This window comes from Panthera leo, chromosome A3 (genome assembly GCF_018350215.1).
Source record: "Panthera leo isolate Ple1 chromosome A3, P.leo_Ple1_pat1.1, whole genome shotgun sequence".
Classification (NCBI taxonomy): domain Eukaryota; kingdom Metazoa; phylum Chordata; class Mammalia; order Carnivora; family Felidae; genus Panthera; species Panthera leo.
The window spans coordinates 135,018,224-135,039,985 of record NC_056681.1 but is presented as its reverse complement, the minus strand read 5'-3'; the positions used below and the strand labels follow the sequence as shown (position 1 = coordinate 135,039,985).

The window sequence follows — 21,762 nt, the reverse complement described above, 5'->3', positions numbered from 1 at the left end:
TTGACGCAGTTGGAGTGCTATAGCCTGGTATCCTCTTTCAGAGCTTATAATGACCTTTAGAGTTCTTTTCATCTCACGTGTTTATTTTGTATTTGAGAAAAATGAGGCGCAGAGAGGAGGGAACACGGAAAAGTCAGAATTAGCACAGAGTGCCCGGACCGGTCATGTATTTATCATTGTGAACACTAGGTGGCATTGTGACGCTGTCATCAGGTTTCAGTTCTGCATTGTCCCCTGCTTGGGGTGGGGGGTGGGGGGGGAGGGGGGTGGCGAATGTTGGAGGCTGTCAAAATAGGAACACCCTGCTTTCGTGACCAGCTACACTGTCTGACTTAGATGACAACGTGTCTACATTTGAGGCTTATTCCTCTTGGCACCTGCTCATACCGAGGCATAAGCATGTGTTATAAAACAAAGTCAGAACCTGTAACAGTCAGTTTTAAAAGCAGTGCTGGGTTTTAAACTCTGGGAGTAACACAGGTCTGGTTCCTTTTCTCGAGTTCTCCCGTCTTATCCTAGTCTTTCCTGTACGCTAACCACCTCCTTATCTTTGTAATCTCGGGCATGTCCCACTGGCAGCCTTCCTTCCCATTAGCAAATGCAGGTGTTTGACCCTTGGACTCCCTTTATACCTGGAGCCTGATGGCAGTTTCTGTAAAATGTATTGTTGTCAGTTGATGAAGTCTCAGTCTCTTTCCACTGAACTGGTGCTCCTCAAGGGCCATGATCTGATGTGTCTCTGTATTTGTAAGACCTCATACAGTGGCTCAGGGGAGACTTGTTTGTTAACTGGGTGTATCAATGGATGGTAGTTTGGGTCCTTAGGTGGAAGTAGGTGGAAGAGGAAAGGGAGAGGAAGAAAAAGAAATGAAAGGGCAGGGGATGTGAGAGGAAGCAAGTACTGATGGATAGGTGGACAAATGGATGCATGGATGGATGAGTAGATGGATGAAGGATAGAATGATAGGTGGATGGGGGATAGGATAGGTGATGGATGATCGTTTGATATATGTAGGTATGGATGGATGGCTGAGTGGATAAGTGGGTTGGGTGGATGGATAAATGGATGACGGATGGGTAGATGGTGGGTGGATGATGGGTGGATGGGGGGATAGGATGGGTGATGGGTGATCGTTTGATGGATGGATGGCTGAGCGGAAAGATGGGTTGGGTGGATGGATGAATGGATGGGTGGGTAGATGAGTAGTAGATGCAGGATGGGTAGATGGATGGGTGGATGGATGGGTGATGGATGAATGGCTAGATGGTAGATGGGTGGCTGGGTAGATGCATAAATGAATGACAGATGAGTAGATGATGGGAGGACGGATGGTTGTGTGGTTTATATTTCAGTCATGGAACCTACAGACTAGCCACCTTACCCTCTGCTCCTCTGTTTGCTTCTTGCAGGTCGTGGGCATTTTTGCTGGATTTGGGCTCCTGCTGTTGGTGGCCTCGCCTTTCCTGCTCTTGGCCACTCCGTTTGTACTTTGCTGCAAGTGCAAGTGCAGTAAAGGTGACGATGACCCATTACCCACCTAGAGGAAGGCGCGATGCTGGAACGAGACCCCTGCCTCCGGGAAGCGTGGCCCGCCCCCACCCCACCCCGCCGCCCCCCTCACTAAACATCTTTCTTGCCTTATGTGCCCCATAGAGCTTCACAGCGTCACGCTGGATGCCGTGATTTCAGGGACTGGTGTCAGAGCGCTTGCCGAGGCCCCGGGTGCAGTCACCTGGGCGTGGGGAAGGCAGGCTGCAGCGGGTAGGGTGCGTCCCCGCACGATCGATCTCTGCCGACTTGACGAGGGAGGCGCTGTGCAAGGCACCCCGGGCAGTCTTCTCCCAGTGGCGATAGACTAGGAGTGTCTGGTGGCTGCTTCAGAGACCTTCTTGTGCAAAATGCTGTCCGTCTCCTCCTTGGCGTCCTGATGGTGCCGTGTTTTTGAGAGAAGGAGTCTTTTAAGGATTACAGCTCACTTCAGGCAGAATCCAATAATTCTGACTTGAGAAAAGCACTCTGTTTATGACAACTGTTTTTATTACTAATGGCATTTAGTAAAATCCTTTTTAGAAGGTGTCTTTTTGTTTTTCCAACTGAGTAGTGAAAAATCAACAAGGTGCATCTAAACTATCCTATGCCTTTCTTGAAATGTGCATTTTAAGAAGTTACTGTTCAAATGACTTTTCTGGCTCGGCCACTTTTCAGGAGATTTAGAAAGCCTTATGCGCTCTTTGTGTTTTTCTTGAAACCTGTGACGACGTTTTGAACACCGTAAGCGGTGTGCTGTTAGAAACGCGCTTTCTCTATTGTTGCGTTTCTTTGACGATACTGACGTGTTTAAAGGAGTATCTTCATCACTAGATTTTCCTTTTGTTTTTTCTCTCTTTGGTGATTCAGCTCAGCTCATGGGGCTTATCTCTTCTCATCCAGGTATGAGCAGATATTTTGTAATGTCTTTGGAAACCAAATGTTTGACTCGGGCATGGCTCTGCGGAGAATCAGTATGTTTTGGCTGCTTGCCCCAGCCTCCTCGCGCAGACAGTAAGGAGCGAATACTGCTATTGATCCTCTTAGGCAGGGCTTCCTGGCAGGACTGGAGCACTCCCCTGGGGCCTGGGGGACAAGCTTCCTGATTTTCGGTTGTTTAAATGACTTAAGTTGTTTTGGAGAAATCCTGTTACCTTACAGAGTTCCGAGTCCCGTTGCTAACCATTTTGCCCTGCTGAAAACACCTTCCCTTTCACTTAGGGGGTTTTACCACTCGGTCTCTCCTAGGCCGCGTGTGACTGTTACCATGGCAGCAGAACGCGCGGATGACTAAGACACACGTTGCTCTATCCGTTGAGTTTAAAACGCAGAGAGCGCGTCTTTACAGAGAGTTGGCTCTCCTATGGCCTTTGAGGCCACCTGTGCTTTTAAGGAGCAAACCGATTACATTGAACTTGGGGGCCTCTGAAATAACAGAAAGGCAATTGTTGTCGATTTATTATCGCGGAACTTTTTAAAACTTATTACACATTCCACAAAGGAGTGAAACGGAAAATCTGACGTGTTTGCTTATTGTGAGCACATTTGTAAAACGGGGCGGGTTTTTTGTGTGTTTGATTCTACCTTTCTGTGTTGGCCTCGGGTCCTGCTTTCCTTCCCTGTGTAGACTTCTTTGTTTCTTAACATTTGCTAGGTTAGAAGGAACAGCGTCACCTCACTCTTCACCTGTAGTATTTATTATCTTTATGAAACTGAAGCCATTAGGAAGCTAGTCTGTGTCAAAATCATATTCAGAACATTCTCCTTATGACCGCAGCTGAATTCTTACTCAGTAACAAAATAAGAACATGCCTGAGACTGTCTTTTCAATGGAGCCTGGGCAGTGAGTCTCCGTCGCCGGAACTGTTGCGACAGGGCCTTGTGGTAGGTGGCTTTCTGGAGAGGTCACGCTCAGTGAGTCCTGAGGCTCGAGTCGGTGGCCCAGGCTGGGATCAGTGAATGCACTTGTCTAGTGGCACCCTTTAAAATGCCTGTCAGAGGCGGCCGGCTTGCGGCCCTGTTTGCATTTTGATCCAGGAGGGGGCAGGCCTCACCCCATCCCTGTCCTGTTGCACACGGCACAAGTCCCCGCGGTCGTGCCCCTCTCCTCCGAGGTAGAACGGGAGCCTTTGGAAAGGATGCGTTCCCTGGGCTAGAGCTCAGGTCTCTATTCCTAGCGGCTTGGGCTGTTCGTCTGTCCCGGAGAAATCTGTAAGCAGGCCCTGCACATTCATAGCCCCCACCATCCTTGTGCCTTCACCCCTGACACGTTTCACAAGCACGTGGGTCGACCCAGGTAGGGACCATGAAGATTCTCGGGCCAGCCGCAGCCACACTGGCACCTGCTTGCTCCCGAGTTTTTGCACCAAGCATGCCTCAGTTTGATTTTGTAGTTACACAGCTAAAATCGTCTGTTCCTTGGGAAGATACCAGCAGGATTACAATGGGATCCTTACATAAACTTGCATTTCTTCTGTGTGACGCTTTTATTTCAGTAGGGAACGCCAACCCCATTGTTCGTGGGGGTGCAGTACTAACCATGCCTGATGTAAAATGTAAACGGAGCCTGGGACGATGGCCCGCGTCTTGGATTTTAACCTTGCCCTCACTCCCTGGTGAAACCTGGGGAGTTCTGCACTTGGTGGTGGGCTGTTACATGGCATAGCTTGTCTTAACTGAAGATGACATTCCCTTTCACGGATGGTCTTCATGCCGACGTTCTGGAAGCACACGTATGTTTATCCCTTTCGAGGCCTTGAAATCCTGGCGAGGAGGGAAGAAGGTCCTCAGGTCATGGCCAACTCAACCGGTGTCCAGTTGGGGTGGCCCTGGAGGGTGCGGGTGACCTGTGGGTCATCTGAGTCCCTCTGACCCCGTTGGGTGGTTTTGCGGGACATGCCTAGTCTGTCAGTCTGGCTGTCATGTCCCCTGCAGCCTGGCCTTCGAGCTTTGCAGCGGTCACAAGAGGCCGGCGCCCTCCGAGGAGGAGTCACTGTAGATGTTCGCGTAGCAGAGATCGACTCAGGACCTGAGCATAATCAGATCCTTGGAAAGCATGACCGGCTGTCCGTATCAGTTCTTCCTTACCCCGCGGGAGTGGCCGTAGCCCAGGGAACTGACCTCCACCACCGCTCACACCTTTTGCAAAGGGGAACAAGTTCTCTTTATGGAATATTATTCCATAAAAACCAGTGTGTGTAGGACCAGGCCGGTTCCTTTTTAGAGTCCAGGGCCTGTGGGGAAAGGGATCCTCAGAGATCTAAAAATTACTCCAAGATGAGTCTATCTTTTTCATCTATCTTGCTTGCAAAGTTTAAAGTTATTTAAAAATTGGGAGAAGACATTTTCCCTTGATAGTCTTTAAAAATTAGGAGATTGGAAAGAACCAGGGTGGGCTTTTTGTATATTTTTCAGATTCTCATTTATTAATAAGTCTCCATATATATATATATGTGTGTGTGTGTGTGCGTATATACATATATATATATGACACTGAAATCATCAAGGGAAAATATTTTGCATGTCTAAAGCTTCGTGAAGGTCTCTTTAAAAAATACCAAAGCTTGTTTATTCTTTATAATTAACCCAAGCCCTTAGGAAGATACACAAAATGAAGAGGTTATGACTGGTATTGCCCAAAATGCCACATGGAACGAAGGGCCTGCGCCCAAATATAGTTGCTAATGCGTCAGTAGTAGGGGAGCATGCTGTTTTGGTTGATAAAGCCCCGCGGGCGCCCTTCTTCCTCCGGTTGGTATAATCTCGTCTTCCACACTCCTGGGAGCCTTGGGTTAGGGGTAAGTACCAGCCACATGCCTGACCTTTCCTTCATTCTTTGCTCATTTTACCACGGGTGTATTTTTACTCTTGTATAAAAATATGCACGAATGGGTCATGCACACGTAGACAGTATGTATTTGGCAACGGTGGTAAAAACAAAAGTTCGGTTCTCGTTTTTGACATGTCAGTCCATCTTGTGCCACTAACACTGTGATGTATAAAAGAGCTGTTTGAATGCCTTTTAATGTTGTGTTTTGTACTTTGGAATCACATGGAAAAGCTTGATTTGTAATTTCAATACATATTTTAAATGTATTGTGTCTTACATAGTTTGTCTCCCCCCCCCCCCCCCCCCTTTAGAAAAGGGATTTTTCTTTTTAAAGAGATTTTGGCTGGAATACAGGTTACTTTTGTAAATCCGGTCTGGCTCCATCTTTTGTACATTCTTCGTTGACTCCTGGCCCACAGGTTGAAAACACGATGATTGGAGGCGGGAGTGAGGGCGGGTCGGGGGGTGGGCTCCCGTCACCGCTTTCCTCTTCTGAGGTTTTCTCCGTTGGGAGTGTTCACAGCTCCTGGTGCCAAACTGATCTGAGTTGCCGGGTAAGTGGCCACACATTCCCCTCTCCTCCTTGTGGTTCCGGTCCAGTGATGCAGCATCAGAAAGCATCTCCCTGTTGGCTGCTTCCGTGCCCAAGACGAATATTTACAAGCCTGTCAAGATTTGTGGGCAGTGTCGTAACAATCCATGAGCATCCTTTTCCTGCTAGGAAAAGAATAAATACAGATTCTGCTTGTCTTCATAGTGACTCTGGTAACTCACTTTGATTTTCATTTGCTGCATTTAAACTTTGTGGGAGAATATATACCTTACTTACTAACGTGAAGCAGCAGGCCAAGAATGGGGGACTGTTCCCTGTATTGTGGTTACATTTTAAAAACCATCCTTAGAAGCTTAAGGTGCCGATCAGAGGGGGTGTATTTTGTTAACTGGTGATTTGCTGGCACCCAAGACACTATTCCTAGTCACTGGGAGCTCCTAGCCTGGAGGGGAGGCAGGTCTGCCGTTCGGTGACGAGAATAAGGTGTGGCAAGTGCTACGTGGAGGGCATACTTATGCACCGCACCCGGCGACGGTGGCGGGTCAGAGGAGGCTGATGGGAAGATGCCGTGTGCGGCCTTGCAGATGAGTAGGCGTCAGCTAAGCAAAACTCGGGGTGGGAGCATTGAAGGGAGTGGCCAGTCCAGGAAGTTGGTCCATCCGGCCCATCGGGGTACCAGTTACCCAAGTGTCCGACCTCGGAGGGCCCAGTGCGTGGAGCCCGGGAACTGAGCTCTAAAGCTGTGGGGAGTGGGTATTGGGCTGCCGTGCAGATTACCGGAGACTGGGGGGCTTAAGCAACAGAAGTTTATTCCCTCGTGGTTTCGGAGGCTGCAAGTCTGCGATCAGCGTGTCACCAGCGTTGCTTCCTTTTGAGGACCGTTGGGCTGGGATGTCTTCCCAGCCTGTCTCCCTGGCCTCTCGTGCTTTGCTGGCACTCCTTCACCTCCCTTGCCTTGTAGATGCACTGCCCCAGGCTGTCATCCTCACATGGTGTTTTCCTGTGTGTGTGTGTGTGTGTGTGTGTGTGTGTGTGTGTGTGTCTGTCTGTGTCCACCTTTCCTCTTTATGAGGACACCAGTCATCGGATTCGGGCCTGCCCTAGTCCACTCTGACCTCATCCTGACTCGATCATCTTCAGAGACCCAATTCCAAGTAAGGTCACAATCACAGGTCTTGGGGGTCAGGATTCCCAGCATCCTTCTTGGGGACACAGTGCAGCCTATAATAGGGAGTATGGTCCACAGGTGGACGGTCCCGCCCTGGCGAGGCCAGTCAGAGGAGACAGACAAGAACACAAGGTGAGGGGTTGCCCAGCTGGGGTCCAGAAGCGCCTGTTGCTGAAGCTCCCCTCCCCGAAACAGGGCTTCCGCACTCTGGTTGGACTTTGATTCTTTGAGCTAATCTGGAAGGCAGGAATAGCCCCAGAGAATGCTCTTGCTGAGAAACAATTTTGAGCAGGTAAATCTGTATGCATGTTGTATCTATAGGCACATGATCTGTTTCCCTCCCAGAATGCCTCAGTGGTGATATTTGCCAACCTTAAAGACTCAGAGGGACCCAGATTACCAGGCGCCAGAGGTGGGGCCGCACCGATGGGCAGCACGTGGGCAGGGAAGGTTATTCCGAGTTGAGCTCAGGGTGTGCAGGTGTCACTTGGGGGCAGTCCTTCACCTTCCTTGGCTGGTGGATGTGTTGCCCCAATCTCTGTCGTCCTCACGTGGTGTTTTCTTGTTGACTCTTCCCGGTAATAGTGACTGGTGGACTGTGGAGCAGAGGCCCCGCCCCACGGCGTGTAGAAAGAAAACTCGGGATGTAAGCACTTCAAGGGCAGGGACCAGTGGTGACCAAGGGAACCTGTCTTCAGAAAGGGTTTCAGAGACGTGAGAATAGGGCAGCCTTGCTAGGATCAAGGGGCATTAACAGCACCATGAGGATTTTTCCAGACTGTTCTCCCAGGACAGCAAAGTACTTCCCAGGACAGGATCACCTTGGAAATCGACATTCCCCAAGGCGTGAACTGGAATAAAAATAAGATCCTGGATGAAATTGGAAACCACAGAAGCAGATGTTGGCAAAGGCCACTCAGCTCATTCTGGAAGAGATTCACTTTAGCTGAAGATTAAGTATGAATGCGCAGGAGATGGATGAAACGATGGATGCCAGACACCTGCTCTGCGGAAATCACCAGTAACAAGGACACCAAAAGATGCAAAGCTTCCTCGCCCCCATCCTCACGGGGCTCAAGGTCTGGTGGGGTTTACAAGCCACTGTCCTACATGAGAGGATGGGAACCTTGGCAGGACATAAATTCTTTTAAATCTTTTATTTTCTTTTAACGTTTATTCATTTTTGGGAGACCGAGGCAGAGCATAAGCATGGGAGGGGCAGAGAGGGAGAGGGAGACACAGAGTCTGAAGCAGGCTCCAGGCTCTGAGCTGTCAGCACAGAGCCCGACGCGGGGCTCGAACTCATGCGCCGCCTGATCATGACCTGAGCTGAAGTTGGACACTTAACCGACTGAGCCATCCAGACACCCAGGATATAAGTTCTTAAAAACAAAAGCAATAGACAAGAAAGGACTAATTAGGTAATGTTATGTCCCTCTGGGGAGAGAGGATCTCTGGAGATTTTGTTTTCTGGTTCCACCTGACACCCAGGATCCTGAAAAAATAATCCTTTTGGGCCACGAAGGGGAAAGGGCAAAAACTTACCCACACTCAGTTGCTTGAGAAGTTTTCAGGGGCAGGAGGAATGGGGCACGTTTAGAGTGTAACCTGTTTCTCTATTCTGCACAACTGATTGGTTGTCAGTGCAGAATGGATATTAAATAATCATTTAATGTTTTTATTCATGACAGGAGCAATCAGCACGTAATGAAACATGCAGGTGATACTAGATGGGGAGTTACTACAAATTAGGAGAAGCAGACAATGCCGAGGGCGGAAAAGAAGGACAGTTACAACAAAGCGAACTTCTGCTTTGCAAAACGCAAGCAAAATACACCTGTAAAAAAAATGCACACTGGACAGGCAGAGGGCGAGGCAGACACAGGCCTGCAAGGGACAGTAGCTCCCTGCCCACTGGCCCTCCTCAGCACACTCCACCTAAGGGTCGTGTGCCTCATAGATCTTTTCTGGGTCGTTCTAGTGAATTCTGCAGCCCTGTCCCATTTCCACCCCCAGCCTTCGGTATTCTCTCAGCAGCATTTCCTGTCACAGCCTTCAACCTTTCCTTCCTGTTAGGGAGTTGCCTTTGCGTATTTTGTTATAATTCAGATTGCATGGCTTTCCCACCTGGCTTGGTCCCCTCTTCCCTTGCTTTCAGTGTCTACTTTGCTGGAGTCACTGGTGGCTTGGTCATCTGCAGATCTCCGGTTTCTGCATCCACTGCGTTGAGAACCATAATCCCCGTGTACACCAGAAGCTCCCCGACCGTTTGCCTGGTGCGGCATGTGGGCAAGCTCCCTTCGGAGCTCTTCTCTGGAGCTTCATGTGCTGAGATGCCTCACGTTCCCTGCCCAGGACTGCACGGTCTGACCCCTGAGAGCTCTCACCAGTCCGGATTATCAAAGAAATGGCTCATTCATCAGCTGGAGGTGAGAAGGGAGACTTCGAGAAGTACGTTACAGCCTTAACTGTGGCCAGGTCGAGGGTTAAAACCATCAAGCTTTGTCTTTGTGACACACGGAGCTCTCTATATCCCTTATTGGAGACGGTGACACAATGGCTTGTGTTAAATCTATCTGCAATACGTTCGAAGCTGACAGCCAGCCCGTTTTCTCTTGACCTGTCTAGCCCCACTTCCAGCACAGCACCTGATGCACACTGAAGATCTAATATTTGCAGAGTGAGTGCTCCGTGGTTCATTCCAGAAGCAAGATTTAGGGACAGCTTAGTGAGGAAGGGCTTTCTGATCTGGAGGAGCAGGAGTTGGGTGGCCCTCTGGCAAGTGTTATAGAGGTCCCAGGGCGTCAGGGAATCACAAGAGCTAGATCTCATTCTCCGTTCATTAGCTGAATGAACTTGCACAAGCGTCTTCTCTGATCGCCAAGTTTATTTGCCAAATAGTAAAGATAACCTCCATTCTGTGGACTCTGTTGATGGCGTGACCATAATGGATGGGGAAGTTACCATTTGCTTTTTCTGTGTAATTGCTATAGAGTGGCTCCATTCTTCCTATGGAGATTGGAGTTATCTTACTAACAGTCTTAGAATTATCAAGTTCTAGTTGCCCTCCATCAACCTGAATATATTTTAATTTTTTTTAAGTTTCTTTATTTTTGAGAGAGAGAGAGAGAGAGAGGGAAGGGCAGAGAAAGAGGGAGAGAGAAAGAATCCCAAGCAGGCTCCACGCTGTCAGCACAAAGCCCGATGTGGGGCTCTATCCCACGAACCATGAGGTCATGACCTGAGCCACAATCAAGAGTTGGACGCTTAACCGACTGAGCCACCCAGGCTCTCCTGGATATATTTTACATAGTCCTGTGAACTCCAGGATAATCCCAGGGGGTGCGTAGGTAAGAACTGAAAAGAATCATGGTACATTTTCCCTTAGACATCTTCCCGGAAGAGCAAACGTAAGCCGATACTTGTCAGTGGACACATGTGACTCAATCCCCACAACACTGAAGAGACGAAAATAACAGTCTTCTTTTTAATGTAGGTATCAACGGCGTGCCAGGCACCGTGCTAGATATTTAAGGTGCAAAGATGAATCAGCGTGATAGGTGAGGTGGCCACCACATGAAGACTCGAAGAGCCAACTGGAGTAGGGATTGGGTCAGAAATGGAGGAAAGAGAAGAAAATTAAGAATCAAGACAAGGGTGCTCCAGGCAGAGGATAACACAACAGCACAAGCTATGGAGGCCAGTTGTAAAACAAGAGGGTGTGTATAGGGAAAGTACAAAGACAAAGCTGTTATCAGACTGATTATTTTTAGCTTTGTATTATGGAAAACTTCAAGCATATACAAAATGATATAGAACAATATGAGGAACCCGTATGAATTCAACATCTATGTTCAACAATCATCAGATCATGGCCAGAAACTCTGGTTTTCTCCATATCTTACTGACTTTCTTCAGCCTTTATATTTTGAAGTAAATATCAGATATCTTATCAATGTTTAAACACTTCTCCAGGTATTCTTTTTTTTTTTTCTTAAAAAATTTTTTTTTTTTTATTTTTTTATTTTATAGAGAGCAAGCAGGGAGAGGGGCAAAGAGAGAGAGAAAGAATCTCAAGCTGGTTTCACGCTCGGTGCAGAGTGCTACATGGGGTTCCATCCCATGACCCTGGGATCTGAGCAGAAGTCAAGAGTCAGATGCGCAACTGACTGAGCCACCCAGGTGCCCCTGCGTGTGTCTAAAGGATAAGGACTATTAATTATAAGTCTGCTACTATTATCGTATCTAAAAAATCAGCTATTATTACTTGATATCACAAATCTCTAATTGGTGTTTACGTTTCCCCTATTATTCCACAGATTTTGCATTAGTTGGTTTTAATCAGAATCTCAGAAAGGTCCAAACATTGTGGTTGGGTATATCTACATGTGTTTGACTCTGCAGCTTTCTCTTCCCTCAGATTTTTTTCCTTACGATATTTTTTTGTGAAAGAGGGAGCCGTGTTTCCTACAGAGGGCTCCCACATCCTGTATTTCTTGGACGGCATCTCTGTGGTGCTGTATGCATGCTCCCTTCTCTACGCCCCCTGGACATGCCTGTTGTGTCTAGATGTGCCTTTATGAAGAACTTAAAGGAGGGGTTGGTGCTGGGTGGCTCAGTAGGTTGAGCATCCGACTTCAGATCATGATCTCGCGGTTCGTGAGTTCGAGCCCCGCGTCCGGCTGTCTGCCGTCAGCACAGAACGCACTTCAGATCCTCTTTCCCTGCCCCCACCTCTGCCCCTTCCCCACTTGCACACATGCACACACACACTCTCTCAAAAATAAATAAATATTAAAAAAAAAAAAAGAACCTGAGTGGGTAGAGGAGACCCAATGAGGCCTGGTGAGAGTTGCCATGGATGAACTAGGGCACTGTTGTACTATTAACCTAAGGTTTTAGTTTTCAGTGTTTCTTGCTCTCTGGTCTTCTGTGTTTGCCACCACCGCCAGCCCAACGCTGTTGGAGTCGGGCAACAGTGTGGTGTCTATACTGAGGTTTCTGGGTAGAGTGAGTGCACCAAAGACACAGGGGAAAACAAAACTTCTGGTAGAAATGCAGGGTGGTTCTTGTAGACAGAGGCCTGGGGGCCAAGTGGAGGCAGATACCTCAGTCGGTGTTGGTGCCAGTAACCAGGGGTCAGGAGTCAAACGGAAATCTCCATCAATTCTCAGGAGATGCTGACTACTGAGAACCCCAAGCTTTCCCACCCGGTGCTTTGTTACCCTGGAACTTAGCCCAAGTCAAAGTCGGCAGGGGTGAGGGAGAAACCCTAAGCCAATCACAGGGGTCGTGGGTGGGGGGGTTGCAGAGAAGCTCCCTGAGTGGATTGCTTAATAGGAATTGTTTAAAAGTTCATTTTCTTGAGCGAAAAGGGTGCTGGAGGCAGAAAAAAAAAATGCAGTGCTACTTTGTGGCTCTCTGAATCTGCCGAAAGCCTGGTGTCACGATTGCAGACGCGGTGTTCAGGACCTGAAATTGTTGGCAGGGGAAAGTGGCGCTTAAATGCTGATTTTGGACACAGCAGTGTTTCGAAGTATTGCCCATCCTAGCGGCAGCCCGTCAGGATAAGGTTCACAACAAGGGCTTTCTAGACAGAATCCATGGAGCCCCACCGGCCATGCTTCCTGGTCTCCCGCACACTTGCCTTTGTGCTTCTCTCGCACAGTTTTCTCTTCTGTCTTTTGTCCTGTTTGGTACTTTCTTCAGAACTTTGGAAGGTCTGAGATCTGATTCTAATGTTTTGCTTTTTTTTAACTGTGAGGTTTCTGGCTGGATTTTGCTGGCACTCTGCTTTCTCAGAGAGACATCAGTAGCCAGGAGGACGTTGACAAAGACAACAGGGCTCAGGTCCAAGTGCACGAATGTCCAGGCAACCGCCAGCCCATTCTCGAAGCTCGCGGCAGCCTGCAGGGCTGGTGCTTCTTTTGTTCCCATCAGATTCCAAAGGAGTCAGCCAGCCTCATAGCCCAGTGCCCTCCAAGTCGTCCTCTCTCGCCCAAACTGCAGCCAGAATTCACAACGATGAGATGGAGGGAAAGGCCACTGTGTTTTTCTGGGTCTCCAAATTCCTGTTCCAGATTTAGCTCCGATTTTTCCAGCTCATGCTCCCTAACCATCACCACCCAGGCCTTCACTGTCCCAGACCACAGCAGAGACGCATGGAATCTCCCGCCCCGTCTTCTCACCTGCAAATTCTCATCTCCTCCTAGAGACTCGCTCACGTCCCATCCTCTGTGAAGACTTACCTGCAGATCTGGCCACCACCCTGTCTCACCTTCTGAGACCAGCGTCCGCAGCCCCTCCTTCCTCTTGCAGCCCCCTACCGTTCGGTCTAGTCACCAGGTTGACACTTGAGATCAATTACAGTGACACATTTATGAGTCTGTATTCCTTTGTGGAATGCACTTTCCTTGAGAGGACATAGGGCCTGAGTCTACACTTTATCTTTCCTAGTGTCTAGGGGTTGGGTACCAAATGATTTCTAGAAGGGTGAATGGACACCACAGAATCAAAAGGCAAATAAAACAATACTTCAATGACCTGGGCTCTGCTAATACAGTGGCCCCAGTAGCCCTACTCTGTTCACCCCCAACAACATGAAAGTGGGTCAAAGACATAAATAGGCTGCTGGCACTCAGACCGGAGCTTCATCATCAGGTCCAAATTCATTCCCAGTGTCCAGGCAAAAGCATAATGTAGCCCACACTGAGCTTGCTCATGTAAATATTTTTCTGCATGGTTTTGTGGGTCTGACTTGGGGTCTGACTTCCAATGTCAGCATAGAACCCTGTTGGGAGTATAACGTTTCCACCAGGCTTCAGTTGAATATTTATGAGTATTCTGTAGTCACTGCCTTCTATTGTTCCTGGAAGACTTGTATTATTTAGAGAGTGATTAATCATATTCCGAGGGAACATGCTGGAGCTAAGCCCCGTGGTGAGGTTTCTGATGGCTTTTTCTTCCCGGATGGGCAGAAGACTAACATCAACCAAAGCTTTCCCGGAGAACTGCTTGTCTCCTGTACCCATCTGTGCACATTTCCATGGGTCAGGGCAGAATTCCATCCCCAGGCAGCCAGTTCAGGGAGGGCACAGCTCAGGAATAAGTCTCCTGCTGTTCAATTTTGCTGACTGTTAGCACACCCATTCTTTGGCATTCACGATTTAGGCCAAATGCTGAGGCCTAGAATGACATCTCACGCTTACTTGTGGTAAGGATATCGCAGCTCTTCAAATTACCCAACACGAGAATGAGAAACAGTTCTAGAGTCTCAGAAGTTAATATGCAGGAATGCTCACTCTGTGCTGTAGACCTATTACTCGACAGGCTTTACCTTTCAAGTATCATATGTAGTATAAGTCATCTATTTTGTATGGTAGGCATTTTCCCCCATTTTACTCCAGATAAAAGAGGCAGGGGCGTATCAGTGTGCTACTGATAATTAATCATCCCCACCCAAATTTAGCGGCTGAAAACCATGAACATTTACATTTACTACTGCCCATGCATCGAGTGGTGGTGTGGACACTTCTTCCAGCCTCCGCAGAGCTCACCCAGGCCCCTGGGATTAGCTCCGGGTCAGCTGGGTACGTGGTTCTCCGGGTCGAGGCTGGGGCCTGCCCTGTGTCCCTTACCTCAGCTGGGGCAGTTGGATGGACTCGGCTGTGCTTTGTGTGGCCTCTTATTTCCTGCTGTCGTCCTCAGCCTGGCCTGGGCAGAGGTCAGAGAAAGAGCAGATACAGGCACCCACGCTGGTAGTCTAGGCTCGAACCTATTTCATTTTGACTTTGACTTGGATTTTGACATGGACAGAGGGAGGACATGCGGGTGCCAGTCACTGCTGTGTTCTTAGCAATGATTCGGAACACTCGAGAAAAGAGGGCTAGAAAGGAGGCCTTCCGTCTCAAGGAAAGGTCACAAGGCATAGCATCCATAGTGGGAAGGACATCATTGTCCCAAGTTAAAATAGATGGCGGGCATCTCTGGAGGGGAGTGAGATAAATGAGGTTTGCTCACCATTGGTTCCAGGGCGCACGGTGTTGAGTGATACGGGCCAGAGGAGACGTTAGAGACACGTATGCAGTTTCTCTCTCCGTATCTCCGCTCACTGAGAAGTGAATTCTGTCCTCGGGTCAGAGACTGATTGTGGTACAGACCGATCACTGGCTTCACTGCTTCTTCACCAGCTCAGATATGCAACTTCTGCCCCTGCAGCGTAGTGGGGGTGGTAACGCTACAGATGGAACAGTGTCCAGTAAGTGCCTGTGTAGCTCCTCTCCTTTCTTGAGACCCTTCTTTAGGAGGAACAAAAATACAACAAAACAACGACAGCAACTCGGCTGGAAATATTTGTGGTCTGAGCCCTGAGTAGAGACGGAAGAGCTCAAGTTTGACGTTTATCCTCAGGTTAAGTTGTAGGCAGGTCTGGGGCACGATCGGCTTTGCAGTTTAGTCCCGGGTGAATGCCGACACTAGATTTGGGAGCACAAACCTGGCTGTGGCAGGAGTTCAGCGGCGAGATGATGAAGGTCCTGACCAAGGCCAGTTGGGTTGGAGAATAGAGGTTGTATTTAGTGATGTTCGTAAGGAACATCACTTGGCAGTTCCTTGGGTGCAGAGTTGTGGAGATGACAGGGAGAAGTCAGCAGCTCCCTGTTTTTGGCTTGAGACTCTGAATGAATGTGCAGAGTGCCCTGGGGTAGTGACTATGGGGGAGAAACAGGATGGAGATGGGAGGGAAATTGTTGGTTTAGCTATGGACAGGCTGAGCACCCAGTGGGTGTGTTCGAAGGACAGGTGGATATATGAGAATAACACTTAGGTAAGTATTCAGGGTGGGATATTAATTTTGGAGCATTGTTATACAAGTGGACGGTAAGGATATGGGAGCCAAAGAGGGATGAGAGAGAGAGTTGCCAAAGGAGAAGAGGCCCAAGGCAGGGAATTAACTTTAAAGCATGGGAAGAAGAAGAGCTACCTGTAGAAGGAAGGCTCAGGAGAAGTTGTCTGCAAGGTAGAGGGAGAAAATAGGAGTGGAGAATAAACCATTTCCAAAAGGAAGGAATGGTCTAGTGTCTCATGCTGCATAAAATTCAGGTTAGCTCTTTCTGAAAGTATCTGTTATTTAGAGCCATAAGGAGAGCGTTGGTGATCCCAAAGAAAAGATTGTATGAGAGCAGAGTCACGGACGCCAGCTTGTGGTAAATATAAACAGCTATTGCGTTTAACATGCTTGTTACACGTCCGTGACTTTGCTTGGCTGTAACAACAATAATGGTAGAGAAGCTAACATTCCCTGGGGGTTTAACCTGTTCCCAACATGGCGCTTAGTGTTTTAGAAGGCGCCTTTTCTTCTTTAAAACTCTCAACAACACTGTGACTTTGGTGGTCTCATTTCTACCTTGTAATTGAGCACAGGAGACTTAGAAATGAAGTATTCGGTCCAAAGGCACTCACCTAATCATGGGGGAACAGAATTGGTTCCCAGGGGCAGCCCTCTTAGAAAACAGTGCCCCCTGTTCATGGTGTATTAGTTCAGGCCCTTTGGGCTACAGGGATCACATCAAGCTATTTTAAGCATGCAAGAAGAAGGCAGATGGATTCATGACAAGGATACAGGCAGGTGTACAGGAAATCTCCTGTTGGGATGGAAAAAAGCTGTGGTCTTTGTAGTGAACTCAGTCTTCTCTCCATCTTCTTGCATTGACCTCTCCTCCTTCCTGAAGGCTAACTTTATCGGTTCCCCACACATCAATTTCCTGGCAACAACTGCTTACATTCACTCTTCAAAGAGGACTTAAGTTGATGTGGGCATCCCTCAGTTCCAAATGCCAATTCCTGGGGAAGAACTCTAGTTGGAAGGAGTTGATCAAGTGCCTTCCTCAGGCTGAATCGACTGAAGCCGGGGGCCTGGACAGTCATCGAATGGCTACTCTCGTTTGACCACTGAGAACCAACAGGGCCAGGAGAGCAGGTCCCTCAATAGCAGGATGGGTGTGGGGAGTCGGGGATAAATCAGTAGTGTCCATATGTCTAATTTCTGTGCCATCCCTGAGAGCTCGATCGTTTACCCCACATTTTATTTTATTTTTTAAGTAAACTCCATATCTCTACATCCAGTGTGGGGCTCAAACTCACGACCCAGAGATTAAGAGTCTTATGCTCTACTGACTGAATCACCCAGGTGCTCTTACCCCACATTTTAAACCTAAGGACCAACAGGTAAGTGAAAAAATGCTCAACGTTGCTAATCATCAGGAAAATACACATCAAAACTGCAAGGAGATATCACCTTACGCCTGTCGGGATGGCTGTTATCAAAACAAACAAACAAAGAAACAAAAACAAGACAACGAGCATTAACAAGACCATGGAGAAGACAGAACCCTCAAGCCCTGCTGGTGGGAACGTGAAACGGAGCAGCCACTGTGGAAAATAGGAGGGAGGTTCCTCAAAGAATGAAAACTAGAACTACCATAAGATCCAGCAAACCCCCTTCCGGAAGTTTATCCCAGAGTTGAGATTGGGATCTCCATGAGAAATGAACACTTCGGTGTTCATGGCAGAGTTCTTCACAATACTCAGGATATGGATACAACCCAAGTGTGCAACTGCAGGGGAATGGAGAACAGGTAAATACATACAATGGTCTAAACACACTAATCAGCCTTAAAAATGGCAGTCCTGCCACCTGTGACAACATGGATGGACCTTGAGGACATTACGCTTGTTGAAATAAGCCAGCCACAGAAAATGAACACGGTCTGATTCCACTCGTACGAGGTATCTGTCGTAGTCAAATTCACAGCATGGAAGGGTGGAGTAGCGATTGCTGGGGCCTAAGGGGAAGGAGGAAGGGGGTTTACTAACTAACAGGCATCAAATTTCAGCCAGGCAGGATGAACAAGCTCGAGAGACCTGTTGGACGACAGCACACGAAGGGTCCAGAAAAACGTAACGCACATGCAGAAATTTGTTAAGCGGGTAGATGTCCTGTTAAGCGTTCTTACCATAATTTTTACAGAAAGACAAGGAAACTAAAACAGGAAAGGTAAATAATTTAGGTGATGCCAAAGAGAAATTTAGTCATGAAAATGATGGTGGGGTCTGATGACAGGCTTCAGACACTGTGGGGGAAAGGAGGCCTGGAGGGTGGTGTTACCATTAGAAACAACAAACAAGGATAAGAAATGAGAGAGATCGTGATGATTCCGAGTGTTGACATGTTAGTCAAGGTTGAGGCCATCAAGACTGGAGAGGGGGCATTCCAAAATGGCAGCCTGGGCCGGAGGTTGCCAGGCAGACAAGAAAAGCCAGACTCAGAGTGCCCGCAGGCACCACAGGGATAGAGGTGTAGTGAGTGTCCCGGCCGCCAGCTGTGAGGGACTAGAGGAAGGGACAATGAGAAGGTATAGCCAGCTCCCGGAGGGCAGCATCGTGGAGTGGTGACATCACAGCAGCCTCCCGCTGATGAAACTTAAGGTGGGCGTGGAGACTTTGGGACCCCAGGGGCTGGCAGAGGCCTGTCACCAATAGGGACACTGAAGTCACTACGGATGGGAAAGTGGAGGTTAACCAGCATTTCCCACGCTGCAGCCCCTGGGCCCGTGCTCTGCACACGCCAGCACCTCATCCCGACAGCGACCCTGGGAGGTAGTTACCGCTGCGTCTTCCAGCTGAGGAACCTGGGAGCTGGGGGGTGGGTCCGTCTGCCCTGGGTCAGTAGTAGCCCGCGGGGAAAGCAGTCCAGTTCAGTCGGCCCCACAGCCCCCGATTTCGTGTGGGGCTGGCCCAGCTGGATGTGGCGGGCGAGGGGCTGTGGGGACCGCTGTTGGGCGCAGCCCAGCGCACCTGGAGCCCCCCACCCACTGCCCATGTCTGCTGTGCACGGGCCCAGGGCCCACGGGGAGGTCTGCCTCAGCCCCCAGGAGCCCTGGTGGGGGCTGGCGGGTCACAATGGATGGATAGCAGGGTCGTGCCACACTGACAGCAACAAATGAGTCCTAGTTTGAAAGCATGCTTGGGCCCCGGCATACTACTTGGCAGGACTTTTTTCTACCCGGGTTTTCTTTTCCCTTCATGACGTCGTTCCAGTGATACCTGTGTACCCTCCTGAGTACCTCCTGTACTCTCTTTTCTTTCCAGTACTCTCTCCCATCTGCTTCTGTTTCTTTCTTTCTCTTTCTCTGTCACTTGCTACTTTTCTCTCATTCCGTACATCCGTGTCTCTCTGCGCCCGTCTCCCTTCGTCTCTGTCTCTCTCTGTCCTGTTCTGTCACTGTCAGAGTCTCTAGCCCTTGTAAATAATTACAGATTGTCAGCAAGTTTTCTCTTGCTCCTCTTCCCAGATCTCGGAGGGATGAGGGCAGGGGATTCGTGTTCAGGTGGATGAGAAATCAGACCCCCGCTTGTCCCCAGGAAACTTCTGCCGAAAGTGATCGATCCACACAGTGGTGAAGACACAGTTCTCGCTGGTCTGATAGAAGTTTCTTACCATCCTGGAGATGAACTCCCTGAAATATTTTAGAATTTGTGCCTTGAGTGACAGAAACAGCTTCGTTCTCAACAGTTCTGGGTCTTCTCCTCAAGGTTCTGAGTTGTCTTTTTCCTGTGCCTGGAAGTGCTAAAATAATGTCACTTAATAATGGTGTCAAAGGGACTGGGTTTGGGTACTTTAGGAGACTTCCAGAAGAATGGAGTGATGAAGACCACTGCATGGACAGTAACAGGGAGCTTTTTTTTTTTTTTTTTTTTTTTTTTGATTGAGCTATAATTGACATATAACATTATATGAATTTCAGGTGTGCAACATAGTGATTTAATATTTACCTATGTTGCAAAATGACCACCACAAGAAGTCTAAAAAGGGAGCTTTTTGAATGAAGACCAGGTGAGGGAAATAGCTTCCAAATAGTGTCTGAACCTGCGTGGATTGAATTATGTCCCCAAAAAGGAAATGTGAAAATCCTAACCCATGCTACCAGTGACCTTATTTAGAAATAGGGTTGTTGCAGGGGGCGCCTGGGTGGCTCAGTTGGTTAAGTGTCTGACTCTTGGTTTTGGCGCAGGTCATGATCTCACAGTTCGTGAGTTCGAGCCCCTCGTCGGGCTCTGTGCTGACAGTGCGGAGCCTGCTTGGGATTCTCTCCTTCTCTCTCTGCCCCTCCCCCACTTGTGTGCGCATATGCTCTCTCTCTCTGTCTCAAAATAAACTTAAAAAAAAAAAAAAGAAATAGACTTGTTGCAGATGTAATCAAATTAAGATGGGGTCATTCTGGATTAGGGACGGCCCTGATACAGCATGACTGGTGTCTTTATAAAATGAGGAAACTTGGACACACACACACACACACACACACAATACCACATGAAAACAGAGGCGGAGACTGGAGTTCTGTTGTCACAAGCCAGGGAGCACCAGGGTGGCCAGCAGCCCCAGAAGCTGGAAGAGGCCAGGTTCTATCCAGGGCCTCGGAGGCGATGTGGTCCTGCTGGATGCCTTGATCCCCTCCAGCTGCACTGGACACGTGGCGGTCCCTAAGGGACACTGAGCTCCGTCACTCCACGGGCCCTCCCCTGGCCGGTCCCTTTGCCAGTGATGAGTCCCCTGTCTTCATCCCCCCGGGAAGGTCTGCTCAGCCTTCAAGACCGGCTCTCAGCAGCTCCTCTAGGAACCCTTTTTCAGCCTCCCCTCTGCCAAGTCCGCTGAGTGTCTCACTGCCGAGAAATCCTGCCGTGTTCACACCAGATTGCAAAGACGCCTGTCACTATTTGGAAATGGATTATGAGCTTTGGAGGGCGGGAGCAACCTCATGTTCCTGTTTGTACAAAGACCGACACGAGGTCAGGACACCGCTCGAAATGTCCGATTCATACTCAACGTTTGTCTCACGTTTCTCTGAATATGTGATAATTTTCTGGAAGCAGCAGGAAGAATGTCCTAAGGGATGGGTGGCTTTTTGAAATTAAGTCGAAGGCTCATCAGGGATAACGGTGTGTTGGCGTGAGGTCTGGCACTCCTGCCCTGTGCCGAGCAGAGTAACCCAACGCCTGGCACACGCTGAATGTGCTAAGTAACTGCTGTCCTATCTGTGAATGGAGACAATATAACAAAGCTGAGGTTTGTTAAGCGCTTACACCACGCCAGGCACTGTTCTAAATGCTTTTTATGCATGAACAACACCTCGAGGAAGACACTTATTCCCCAGGTGAGAAAGGTGAGGCACAGAGACATAAATTGGCCCTCCCAGGTTTACGCCACAGTGCGTGGAACATTCTTCCCGCTCCTCCAACCCAGACTGTGCTGGGAGTGAGACCGAGAGGGAAGGCCACCTCCCAGAGTCAGCTCCCCACCCCCGTTCTCTGCCCTCAGCCCCTTGAGCGTTACTCACAGAACTTCTGTCCATCTGTCTTGCCACAGAGCTGACTCTTCTGTGTATTCAGGAGGGCGGAGCCCTGGCCCATCCCCAGGGTGAACGAGCAAGTTCCTGGGAGCAAGTGTAATTCTGCCTTCCCCGGCAACCCCCCCACCCCCCCATCCCATGCCAACACCTTGCACAGAGAGGAAATCCGTTACATTAAGTGGCTCAGTGACATGGTGCCAGTTTCCAGGGGTTTGGGAACCTTCCCTGACATAAAAGCCAGTGGATTCTGTGTACTATTCGAGAGCCTCTCTGGCACGA

At 48.9% G+C, this 21,762-nt stretch overlaps 1 protein-coding gene across 11 annotated transcripts in view; it reads left to right on the top strand.

Annotated features, from left to right (window-relative positions):
• The window catches only part of RNF144A (ring finger protein 144A), a 137,690-nt gene extending 118,022 nt beyond the window's left edge, over window positions 1-19,668 (top strand). For 9 of the 11 annotated variants that reach the window (XM_042933745.1, XM_042933746.1, XM_042933744.1 and 6 more), the window contains one exon: window positions 1,411-5,557. In XM_042933745.1, coding sequence (XP_042789679.1) covers window positions 1,411-1,542 — 132 coding nt within the window. In that variant the 3' untranslated portion in view covers window positions 1,543-5,557. Of the gene's footprint in view, window positions 1-1,410; window positions 7,371-19,428 lie in introns of those variants that run through there. The other 2 variants (XM_042933737.1, XM_042933736.1) reach the window with 2 other exon arrangements.
• The last annotated feature ends 2,094 nt before the right edge of the window (window positions 19,669-21,762 follow it).